This window comes from Microcaecilia unicolor, chromosome 2 (genome assembly GCF_901765095.1).
Source record: "Microcaecilia unicolor chromosome 2, aMicUni1.1, whole genome shotgun sequence".
Classification (NCBI taxonomy): Eukaryota; Metazoa; Chordata; class Amphibia; order Gymnophiona; family Siphonopidae; genus Microcaecilia; species Microcaecilia unicolor.
Genome location: NC_044032.1, coordinates 333129622 through 333141962, shown reverse-complemented (window position 1 = coordinate 333141962; position 12341 = coordinate 333129622). Strand labels below are relative to the sequence as shown.

Sequence of the window (12341 nt, the reverse complement as noted above, 5' to 3'; positions counted from 1 at the left end):
AGTGGATGGAAGGGGCAGAGAGAGAGAGGGCAGACACTAGATGGCAGAGAGAGAGCGAAGACAAATGCTGGATAGAAGGAAGACAGTGAAAAGATGAGGAAAGCAGAAACCAGAGACAACAAACTGTAAATATATATATTTTTATTTTTTTGCTTTAGGATAAAGTAGTATTGTAGCTGTGTTAATAAATGTTCATAATAGAACATGTAAATAAGGTAATCTTTTTATTGGACTAATTTTAATACATTTTACTTTCGGAGAACAAAATCCCCTTCCTCAGGTCAGGATAGGACACTGTAACAATACTATACTGAATTGACCTGAGGAAGGAGGTTTTGGCCTCTGAAAGCTACAGTGGGGGAAATAAGTATTTGATCCCTTGCTGATTTTGTAAGTTTGCCCACTGACAAAGACATGAGCAGCCCATAATTGAAGGGTAGGTTATTGGTAACAGTGAGAGATAGCACATCACAAATTAAATCCGGAAAATCACATTGTGGAAAGTATATGAATTTATTTGCATTCTGCAGAGGGAAATAAGTATTTGATCCCCCACCAACCAGTAAGAGATCTGGCCCCTACAGACCAGGTAGATGCTCCAAATCAACTCGTTACCTGCATGACAGACAGCTGTCGGCAATGGTCACCTGTATGAAAGACACCTGTCCACAGACTCAGTGAATCAGTCAGACTCTAACCTCTACAAAATGGCCAAGAGCAAGGAGCTGTCTAAGGATGTCAGGGACAAGATCATACACCTGCACAAGGCTGGAATGGGCTACAAAACCATCAGTAAGACGCTGGGCGAGAAGGAGACAACTGTTGGTGCCATAGTAAGAAAATGGAAGAAGTACAAAATGACTGTCAATCGACAAAGATCTGGGGCTCCACGCAAAATCTCACCTCGTGGGGTATCCTTGATCATGAGGAAGGTTAGAAATCAGCCTACAACTACAAGGGGGGAACTTGTCAATGATCTCAAGGCAGCTGGGACCACTGTCACCACGAAAACCATTGGTAACACATTACGACATAACGGATTGCAATCCTGCAGTGCCCGCAAGGTCCCCCTGCTCCGGAAGGCACATGTGACGGCCCGTCTGAAGTTTGCCAGTGAACACCTGGATGATGCCGATAGTGATTGGGAGAAGGTGCTGTGGTCAGATGAGACAAAAATTGAGCTCTTTGGCATGAACTCAACTCGCCGTGTTTGGAGGAAGAGAAATGCTGCCTATGACCCAAAGAACACCGTCCCCACTGTCAAGCATGGAGGTGGAAATGTTATGTTTTGGGGGTGTTTCTCTGCTAAGGGCACAGGACTACTTCACCGCATCAATGGGAGAATGGATGGGGCCATGTACCGTACAATTCTGAGTGACAACCTCCTTCCCTCCGCCAGGGCCTTAAAAATGGGTCGTGGCTGGGTCTTCCAGCACGACAATGACCCAAAACATACGGCCAAGGCAACAAAGGAGTGGCTCAGGAAGAAGCACATTAGGGTCATGGAGTGGCCTAGCCAGTCACCAGACCTTAATCCCATTGAAAACTTATGGAGGGAGCTGAAGATGCGAGTTGCCAAGCGACAGCCCAGAACTCTTAATGATTTAGAGATGATCTGCAAAGAGGAGTGGACCAAAATTCCTCCTGACATGTGTGCAAACCTCATCATCAACTACAGAAGACGTCTGACCGCTGTGCTTGCCAACAAGGGTTTTGCCACCAAGTATTAGGTCTTGTTTGCCAGAGGGATTAAATACTTATTTCCCTCTGCAGAATGCAAATAAATTCATATACTTTCCACAATGTGATTTTCCGGATTTAATTTGTGATGTGCTATCTCTCACTGTTACCAATAACCTACCCTTCAATTATGGGCTGCTCATGTCTTTGTCAGTGGGCAAACTTACAAAATCAGCAAGGGATCAAATACTTATTTCCCCCACTGTAAATGTATTAGTCCAATAAAATGATATTATTTGTTTTATTTCTATTTGTTAGTTTTTTCAAATTTACATCTGCTGTCTTTATATTTTGCACAGTACTAGAGGACATTTTCTGTTTCTGTGGTGTTGCATTGTAAGCAGAGTCTGGCATCTTGGGGGTTCAGTTTAATTTTTGTCTAAATAGAAAGTTTTTGATTACTTATTCTATAGTGGATTAGGGTGTATCTATTTGTGAAAAAGACATGGCTTTTGGTTGGCATTGACTGTGCAGGATCGACGATCTGTACTAATCTGTCTGTTTTCGTTTTACAATAGGTGAATTGATGTTCTAGTGCTCACTGTAGTGTTTAAGATGCTTTCCTTTTCCTTGTGTGACTCGTACAAATTACTGCTTATGGTATGGTAGAATTGCTCTATATATAGGTCCTGAGTGTTTTGTATTCTCGGTATGCCTAGTACTGGATTTTTGGGGGTGGGGGTGTTAAAAAATGACCGGCCCCGGGTGACAACTACCCTAGCTACGCCACTGGTTTGAGTAATCTGCAGCAGAGCCCATAGGAATAAAATGTGCCCTGCTGCAGATAACTCAAGCTAAGCTTTACCAGCTTAGAGGAGTTCCCCTTTCTCAGCCACAAGGCTAAGAGCCAGGCAGGAAGATCTAGAAAACATTGTAGGTTTTTTTTCCCCCTCCTTTTTTTGAAACACAGCTGCAAGACTTTAAACCATATGCTTATTGGTTAGGGTGGAAATTGATGAATATGTTTCTGAAAGCCTCATCTTACTTTCCCCAGCATATATCTCTTTCTGTCTCAGTTTTAGGGTTGTGTTATTGCTTACATGAGTAATATTCTGGGATTTTTTTTATTTATTGCTTAAAAGTCAGCAAGTTACATTTCCCGTGCTGATGGTCTGAGACTTCCACTAAACTCTCAGCAGGTGTCTGAAGTTCATTTCAGCTCATGAATTTTATCATTCTATGCCCTCCCAAACTCAGAGAGATTCATTAGCAATTGTATTTGCATTTATAAAGTGAAGAAAGATATTGAAAACTGTTTATGCAAAACATTTATATGATAATTTTACAAGTGTCTTGTGTATGTAGTACAGCATTTTAGATGCTCAGGTAAGTGTTTATAGAAATGCCTTAGTGCACAGATGTATAAAAGCAGGTGCTCAGAAATATAAGGTTGGATTTTCAGCCAGCATGGTCAGTGGATTAAGGTAGGACATTATCAATATGGGTTACCGTTAAGACATGCTATTTTACTGTTAACCCCAATCAGGGGCGTAGCCACGGGCGGAGCTGGATGGACCCAGGTCCAGCCACTTTTGCTGCAGGCCCGCCCACCCTAACTAGCCCCAACCCAACAACATCCCTCGCTGCTTTTGGGTCTGGTCCGGGAGTGTTGCCTGCCTGAAATTCTAATCCTCCCCGCTGCTGCCTCGGTCCCTGTAGCATTCTTTTTTTCACCCGTCGCCAGCAGCGCCTCGATTCACACAGGCCGCTCTGCTCCCCCCTGCAGCATCCATCTGGCCCTATGAAAACAGGAAGTGCATCAGAGAGGGCCGGATGGATGCGGCAAGGGGGGAGCGGAGCAGCCTGTGTGAATGGCCGGCGCTACCAGAAATGGGCCAAAAAAAAAGAATGCTGGCAGGACTGAGCAGTGGGAAGAGACGCTGAAGCAGAAGTTCTTCGAGGGTAGGAGCAGGAGGAACAAGCTGATGTGATAATGTTTTGTGACGGGAGGAGATGAGATTCAGGACAAAGGATCACCAAAGGTAAAGAACTGCATTGAGGGGAGGGGATGAAAGAGGTGCTGCACCATGGGGAGGGGAAGAGAGAGCAGAGCCGTAGCGAAGGGGAAGCTGACACCCGGGGAGGGCGGGTCGCCGCTTGCGCCACCCCCCCCACCCTCCCGGGGTGCAGCATGGCGCACACCCCTCCTCCCCGCTGGTAGCGCCCCCCACCCAAACCCCCCCCCGGAGCGCCATACCTGCGGCGAGGGATTGGGGCGGGTAGGGCCGATCCGCCCCGACTGCACGTTGCTGGGCTGGTGTGTCGGCTCTCCGCGCTGGTTCACTGCTCTCTCTGTCTCGGAACAGGAAGTAACCTGTTCCGGGGCAGAGAGGGCAGTGCACCAGCACGGAGCCGACACCCCTCAGCGGCGTGCACCCGGGGTGAACCGCCCCCCCGCCCCCCCTTCCTACGCCACTGAGAGAAAGGGTTAATTTTTTGAGGTGAGGGAGGAAGAGATGCTGCATGAGGTGTAGGTAAGAAAAAAGAATTATTTGGGATAGGAGGAAGAGAGAGGTGGGATGGGAGGGAGAGTTGCTGCACGGGGGGGGGGGGGTAAGGAGTGAGGGAGAAAGTTGGACATGGGATGGGAGGGAGAGATGCTACATGGGTTGGGGGAGACAATTGTTGGAGGTGGGGTGGGAGGAAGAGCTGCTGCACGGGCTGGAGAGAGAGGAAGAGATGCTGCACATGGGGGTAGAGGTGAGAGAGGGAGAAATGTTGGACATGAGGATGGAGGGGGAGGGAGAGATGCATGGGGGGAGAGAGGGAGAAATGTTGGATGTGGAGTGGGAGGGAGAGATGCAGAAGAAGAGAGAGGGAGATAGAGAGAAATGTTGGACATAGAAGTAGGAGAGAGGGAGAGATGCTGTATGGGGAAGAAGAAGGAAGAACGAGAGAGATGTTGGACCAAGGGCACAAGGAAGGGAGACAGTGAGAGTGATGTGGACAGTTGGAGAAAGGGAGGAAGAAAGAGAGGTTGAACATGGGGGTGGATGAGAGAGAAGGAGAGATATGCACTGGAGGGGGAAGAGAACAAGAGGGAGATTGTGGATCCAGGGACAGAAAGGAGTGAGGGAGATATGCTGGACAGTAGGAGGGAGGGAAAAGAGGATGAAATGCTGGACCACAAGGGAAGGGGGCCGGAAGATGCTGGGGATGTGTAGAGGGGACAGGGAGATATCAGGCTACAAGGGTGTGGAGGGGAGAAAGAGGGAGTAGGCACTGGGCTAGAAGTTTTGAGGGAGAAAGATGCTGCAAATGGTGAAACTATTTGACAGAGACCAGGGGGGGGGGGGGGGGAGGGGGGACAAGGAAACAAATGAGAGGAAGATAGTGATTATGGGGTGGGGGGTTAGAAATATGGTAATGGAGAGCTGATTAAAGATGAAAGGAAATGGAAGGCTGGGGGAAGGAGTAAGATGAGGATTGGGACAGCTAGTGGGTGAGAGAAGGAGATGGAAATTAATAGGTAGCTGAAAAGTAAAAAGGAGAAGGATGAGAAAGGGTAAAATTTGAGTGAACAGAGAGGCAATAAAGAAACAAAAGAGAGAGGAAAAAGCTAAAAAGGAAATATCAATATGTCAAAGGTAGGTGTCGTGAAGGAACGGAATAAGACAGGAGAGAGGAGAAAAAAAATGGACAGCAGCCGCTTGAAGGAAAATTAGCAGAAGACAGACAGGAAAAGAGATACTGGAACCAACATAATGGAAAAGTAAAATGTCCAGACAACAAAGGTACAAAAAAGCATTTTATTTTGAATCTATTAAATGTAGTATGTTGGCTGTGGGCAGTGCATCTTTTCTAGCAAAAAAGGTGCCGGTACTCAAATGCTAGGCTACCCTTCAAGGGTGGGGTGATCATTGAGGGATCCACCCCACAATAGCCAGGCCCCCTGCAACCAGTCACAGAACCTGTGACAAGGCAGAATTGGTGTGTAGAGCCTGAGTTCTTTCATTAAAACTTGGGGTCCTTGGGTCAATTTTAGCAGACAATGGAAAAGGTACCGGTACTCAGTACCGCCAAGTACCCCCTCAAAAAAAACCCTGGCTTTGGAAAATGTGCATAGTGCATATATGTTTTTTGTTTCTCCAGTGTTGCAGTACATTCCAAGTTTAACTTCTTGAGGTTCCCAGTTCTATTTTTGTGATCCCTTGTTTTGTATTTGGTGAGGGTCTGTTGGTATGATAGTAATGGCAGGTGGGGAGATTGGAGCTGCAGGGATCGGGAGGGCCCCCTCTTTTATTTTCTGACCTGGGCCCCAGCATGTCTAACTCCAGCTCTGACCCTTGCTATAGCTGGAGGGGATATCCAAGCATGGCCAGCTGAGGACCTCCTTCAAAGGCAGTCAGAATTCATTTCTACCAAGCTCTATAGAGTGCAGCACCATCCTTGAGTCATTGACAACTACGCATGCATAGGGTGCCGACATCAGTGGCTCAGGAATGTTGCTGCTACCTACCAAACTTGGTAAAATGGAATTCTGGCCATCTTCAGAGGAAGTCTTCCGCCAGCAGAGCTTGGGGACCCTCATGAGCTAAAGTACTTATATTTTGAGTTGTGAGGTGCTGGGGGAGGGGTGAAATGTGGGGGTGACATGTAGGAGTAGGGCAGGGGCAGAAAAAATGTTGTGCCCATCCAATTTGGGCTCAGGCCCACCCAAAATTGGCTCGCTAGCTACGCCACTGACCCCAATTATAAGTAATTAGGTCTCATTGCACAAAATGGAATCTGTGCTAAAATAGCACCTGTTAGTGGTAAAAAAAACCACACATCTTAACGACAGTCCACTTTGATAACTTCCCCCTTAAGCACTGGAGCTAATATTCAGCTTAATATGTATAGCTAGTTAAGCGCATTGAATATACGTGCTGAGCAGTGATAATTCTGGCGCTATCTGGATAGATTTAGGCCTCCTACCAATCAGGCCTAAATATATCAGGATAATATATTGTGATAGTGGCTAACTATTGCCACTTATTGGATAAGTTCTGGCACCAGCTTTGCTCCTTCCCAAGTCCACCCTTTTTTTTTATCTGTATAATATCTGGCCATTTAGATATTTAAGTAGCCAAATATTATTTGGACATTAAAAATAATAATCTGGATTAGGGGAGTTAGTGTTGGCCACCCAGCAGCCAACACGTAACTCCCATTGAATATCAACTTGATAGTGCCTACTTTTATGTGATGTATGTGTAAGTGTTCCCAGCAGAGTACAGGCTGGATCTGAACTTATATGTGTAATTTATAAAGTGCATAAATATGCACCAATTTCCACCATCTGGGGATATGCACATGCAAAACTATTGTGGTTTGTTTTAGAATTGTTTGGATGTATTCCCAGATCAGATTGGGGGGGGGGGGGGGGGGGGGGTTGGTTCATTTGTTGTATTAAAACACTAGGAATAAATGCCCATTTCTGAGGGCAATGAAACGGGCGCTAGCAAGGGGCCCCCTCCCTCCGAGCTACTTGCCTTGTTCGGTGTTGGCGTCGCTGTGTGTGGGTAGGGTTTTGTTTTTTTTTTGTTTGCTGCGCCTCCGTGGCCGTGCCTGTGGCGTTTCGGTTTCGGGCCTCGAGTGTTATAGCTCCGCCCTCGACGTCATGCAGACACTCCAGGGCACACCGGATATCTCGGGCGCCTCAACTTCCGTGGAGGCTTCAGAACATTGGGGTTGCCTTTTATATATATAGATTTTAAATGCACATATGTACATTACATAGGTATGTGGGTGTTAACATGTTAAACCAGTTTAAGGCACACTGGCAAGTGTACATCCCTACCTACAGGCACACACACTAAAGACCTCTTTTGCCAAACCACACTAGCAATTCCTGTGCCGATGAAGCCCATCGAAAGTGAATGGACTTTGTCGGCATTACCATGCCAGGAATCGGTGGTTTGGTGAAAGAGGCTCTAAGTTACTCCTGCTTTTGATCAGGCCTAACTTTGTGCGGTAGCTTTTGGGGAAACTATTTTAAAAAGGAACATAGGTAAATGTGTTGCCTTAAATAAAGCAGATACAACATGTGCACCTATATACCTGCCCTAATTAGGTGTCATTAGACCGTATTCACAGTAATGTCCACTGGTAAAAGTGGTCCGAAAATTGCTAATCCTCAACGTAACTGCGGTAAAAAGCTTCCATGTTGTTCAACAGCATATGTACTTTTAACCACATGGAGAGAAAGTGATCCCTGTGGTGTTTAAGCTGAGGAAGAAAAGTATGTGCATAAATTGCTTTATAAAACAGGCAAAAGTATCTGCACATACTTTGTACCTACTACAGTTTTCATTGTGAACATACTTGCGCACTATCCCTTCAAAAATGGGTGCAAAAGCCCTAGATACAAAGCCTGCATAGATTTTCCTTCAATGCACACAGCTCAAATACTGTCCTTTAAATAATGTGAGGAATGCAAGTTTTAAAAATATGACTAAGAATGTACCAATATGTTTTTTGTAATCTTATTTTTTACAGTCTGCAGCATGCACAGTATTTCCAATGGATGTACTTCACCCATCCTTCTACTACTACCCGTATTACCAGCTGGTGCAGCCTACACAGTCGTTGCTCATAGACAATGTTGATCCTCCTCCTCCAACAGCAGTACTAATGACCTATTAACAAAAAGGATTATTCCTTCAGAAATAATACGGAGAGTCCCAAACCTTTCTTTTAAAATGAATTCAATCCAGTTTGTAACATTTTGTGGATCCTGTGCTGTGCTACTTTCAATTAATGGCAGTTTAAACTTGATTTGATTATTGTTAGCCCTTTCAAGTTGCATTTATCTGATTCTCCTTTACTCACGTTGGAATGCTTCCAGTACTAGCCAACCTGAGGAACAGAAATCCAAGCTAGGGTGCAAGGTGCAATCATTTGTATGATGAGAGAAAGCTTAACATCAGGCCAGAACAAATGAATTAATGTCTTATATAATTTTCCTATAATTGTTGGATGTCATAAGTGACTTATTTTTTATGATGGTCAGATTTTTAAAAAAACTGAAGTTTTTAAACAATTTTAACATACCATTATATTCACATCCTATATTTGATAGTACTTGCCCATGGAGCACGTTTCATGCCAGTGTCTTACTTTCTGTATAGTCAAGTTCCATTTATTTTGATATACCGCAGATCAAAGCAGATTAAAATAGTGTTCTTCACTAATTTTTAAGTCATTGCCTTTTTGTGTCCTAAATGGCTAAGGAGAGCTGTCAAATATCTTCCTACGTGGGACCACAACACCAACCATAGCATGTTGATATCCATCCCCACTAGATCACCTGGACTCATTCACACATGTAGAGCACAGATAGCCCACTTTCAAATACAGGAAAGTGACCACAAACTAAAAGTACCAATGTAGACAAACAAAACCCTAAGATGCCAGACTCAACATGCAGTGCAACACCAGAGAAATAGAATGAAAAGTATTTCTTCATGTACAGTGCAAATATAAAGATAGCAGATGTAAATCCTAAAACTGACATATTTCAATTACCAAACTGAAAACAAAATCATTTTTCCTACCTTTGTTGTCTGGTGATTTTATTTTTATGATAATTTTGTTCCCAGCCTTTGCTTGCACTTCTCTCTGTGTTCTTAACTCTGTTTCCAGGACTTCATATCCATTTGCTATTTCTTTTCTCTCCTTCTTCATCCATCTTTGGCACATAGTTTTCACGTTCAACTTTCTTCCATTTTTCTGCATCCTCTAATCTGTCTACTTTTCTGTCTCTTCCATTCCTCCCTCTCTCTTCCCTTCCCCTCTCCTCTATCAATGTGCACCTTCTCCATCTCTCCCCTTCTCCATCTTTACATATCATTGCCTCCCCTGTTCTCTCTCCTTCCTCTCCATCCATGTGAACCATTGCCTCCCTCTCTCTTCTCTCCTCTCCCCTCCCCTTCTCCTCCATCCATGTATACCATCACCTCTCTTCTGCCTGGTCTGATCTTTCTTTCTCTCTGCCTACCTACCCAATGGTCTTATAGATTTGTTTTTCTTCCTGGCAGCAATTCAGCCAGGCTACCTCCAGCCAGTCCCAGAATCTTTCTGTATTCTGCAGCTTCTTGCTGACACATGGGAGGGACATGTAGAGAGAAAGCCCTTGGGATTGGCCGGAGGCAACCTGGCTGAATCACTGCTGAGAAGGCAAGCAAGTTTGTAAGACTGTCAGGAGTTGGGAGGGTTGGTAGGAACAGAAAAATGCTGGATTCCCAAAGAGGGAAGTGAAGGGCAGGTGGGGGAAAGAGAGAGAAAGACCAGACCAAAAGAAGAGATGGTGAGAGAGGCCAGACTTAGAGAGGGACAGAGTGAGAGATGCTGAACTGCGGGTTGGGATTAGAGGAGTAGGGAGAAATGTTGGACCTTAGGGAGGAAGAGAGGAAGAGAAAAAAGGCCCAACATTAGGAGTGAACATGTACAGCAGTGTTTTTCAATGCAAGGCCTGCAGCCTGCATTCAGCGGCAAAAAAAGAACTATGACAAAGGCCACCCCACAGGTCTCCAAGGGCTGCCATTGTCCAACAAAAGGTAAACACAGAAAAGGTAAAATGGTTACAATTTATAAAACAGATAACTATGCAGGGTAGGATGATAAAGCATAAGGAGTCCTGCTGAGACTGCTCAGTTGGTTAGCTTTGGCATAAGATGAATCAAACCAGTGGAAAAGCCTGAATAAAGAAATAGGATACTTTTGAGTTTCTAGTAGGTTTTTAGGATTGAACTCTCCTAAGGGACAATGGAGGCTATTCCATGCATCTTCAGATCCTCAAGTCTCTCATATGTTTTGTGGCATAAACCCCATATCATTTTCATCACTTATTTCTGAACCGCTGCAAGTCTTTTTAGGTCCTTAGCAAGATACATTCTCAAAACTGAACACAATAATCCAAGAAGGACCTCACCAATGATATATACAGTGGCATCAACATCTCCTTTCTTCTGCTAGTTATATCTATTCAGCCCAGCATCCTTCTAGCTACAGCCACCACCTTTTCACATTGTTTTGTCACCTTGAGACCCTCAGACAGCATCACCCCAAGGTCCCTCTCCTGAGCTGTGCTGTGAATCTCTCACTTCTTATCTTGTAAATCTCCTTTGGATTTCTGTATCCCAAATGCATCTGTATGCACTTATTTGCATGAAGAGAGGCTGAGAAGGCTAGGGCTTTTCAGCTTGGAGAAGAGACGGCTGAGGGGAGATATGATAGAAGTGTATAAAATAATGAGTGGAATGGATCGGGTGGATGTGAAGCGACTGTTCACGCTATCCAAAAATACTAGGACTAGAGGGCATGAGTTGAAGCTACAGTGTGGTAAATTTAAAACGAATCGGAGAAAATTTTTCTTCACCCAACGTGTAATTAGACTCTGGAATTCATTGCCGGAGAACGTGGTACGGGCGGTTAGCTTGACGGAGTTTAAAAAGGGGTTAGATAGATTCCTAAAGGACAAGTCCATAGACCGCTATTAAATGGACTGGAAAAATTCCTCATTTTTAGGTATAACTTGTCTGGAATGTTTTTACGTTTGGGGAGCGTGCCAGGTGCCCTTGACCTGGATTGGCCACTGTCGGTGACGGGATGCTGGGCTAGATGGACCTTTGGTCTTTCCCAGTATGGCACTACTTATGTACTTATGTACTTATGTAATTGCCTTTGACTATTCTAATTTTTGGAGATCTCATGCTTTCTAATCCCTCCAGTGTATCCACTCTATTGGTGATCTTTATGTTATCTGTAAAAAAGGCAAACCTATCCTTCTAACCCTTCATCAATGTCTCTCACAAATATATGAAACAGAATCAGCCCCTGTACCGACCCCTGAGGCACTCCACTACTCACCTTCCTTACCTCCAGGCGAATTCCATTTACCACCATCCTCTGTCAATCAGTTTCCAATTCAGTTCACCACTTTGGATCCTAAGTTCAGCCCTCTTAGCTTTTTCATGAGTCTTCTGTGAGGAACTGTATCAAAGGCTTTGCTGAAAATCAAATAGATTACATCTAGCATATTTCCTTTATCCAGTTCTTTGGTCACCCAGTCAAAGAAATCAATCAGATTCATTTGGAATAATTTTCCTTTGGTAAAACCATGTTGCCTCAGATCCTGCAACCCACTGGATTCTAGAAAGTTAACTATCTTTTCCTTCAGCAGTGACTCCATTATTTTTCCTACCACTGACATGAGGCTTACCAGCCTGTAGTTTCCCACTTCTTCCATATCCCTACTTTTGTGAAAAGGGACCACAGCCACTCATCTCCAACCCTGCAGAACCTCTTTCATCTCTAGATCTAGGGGTCAATATTCAGACCATGGGAGTTAGCCCAGCTAATTCCATGGTCCGCAGTGATGCCAGATATTCAATGCCAGGCTGTTTCTAGTAACCGGCATTGAATATCTGGTTTATTTTTAGTCGTTTTTAACATAACCGGCTAAGTAGATATTCAGACTTAGCCGGTTATCTTGAAACCAGTCCAAGATAGCCCACATTATCAATAAACTCAGCTGAAAATTAATGGATAGCCCGTTATATCATCCGATATAACCAGTTATCCACTAGCTGCTAACTGGCAATATTCAGCGGGGGATA

At 44.5% G+C, this 12341-nt stretch overlaps 1 protein-coding gene across 1 annotated transcript in view; it reads left to right on the top strand.

The window, feature by feature from the left end:
- The window catches only part of LOC115462048 (coiled-coil domain-containing protein 17-like), a 290272-nt gene extending 281140 nt beyond the window's left edge, over positions 1-9132 (top strand). The window contains exon 13 of the mRNA XM_030192096.1: positions 8221-9132. Coding sequence (XP_030047956.1) covers positions 8221-8367 — 147 coding nt within the window. The 3' untranslated portion in view covers positions 8368-9132. The remainder of the gene's footprint in view (positions 1-8220) is intronic.
- Positions 9133-12341: the final 3209 nt, after the last annotated feature.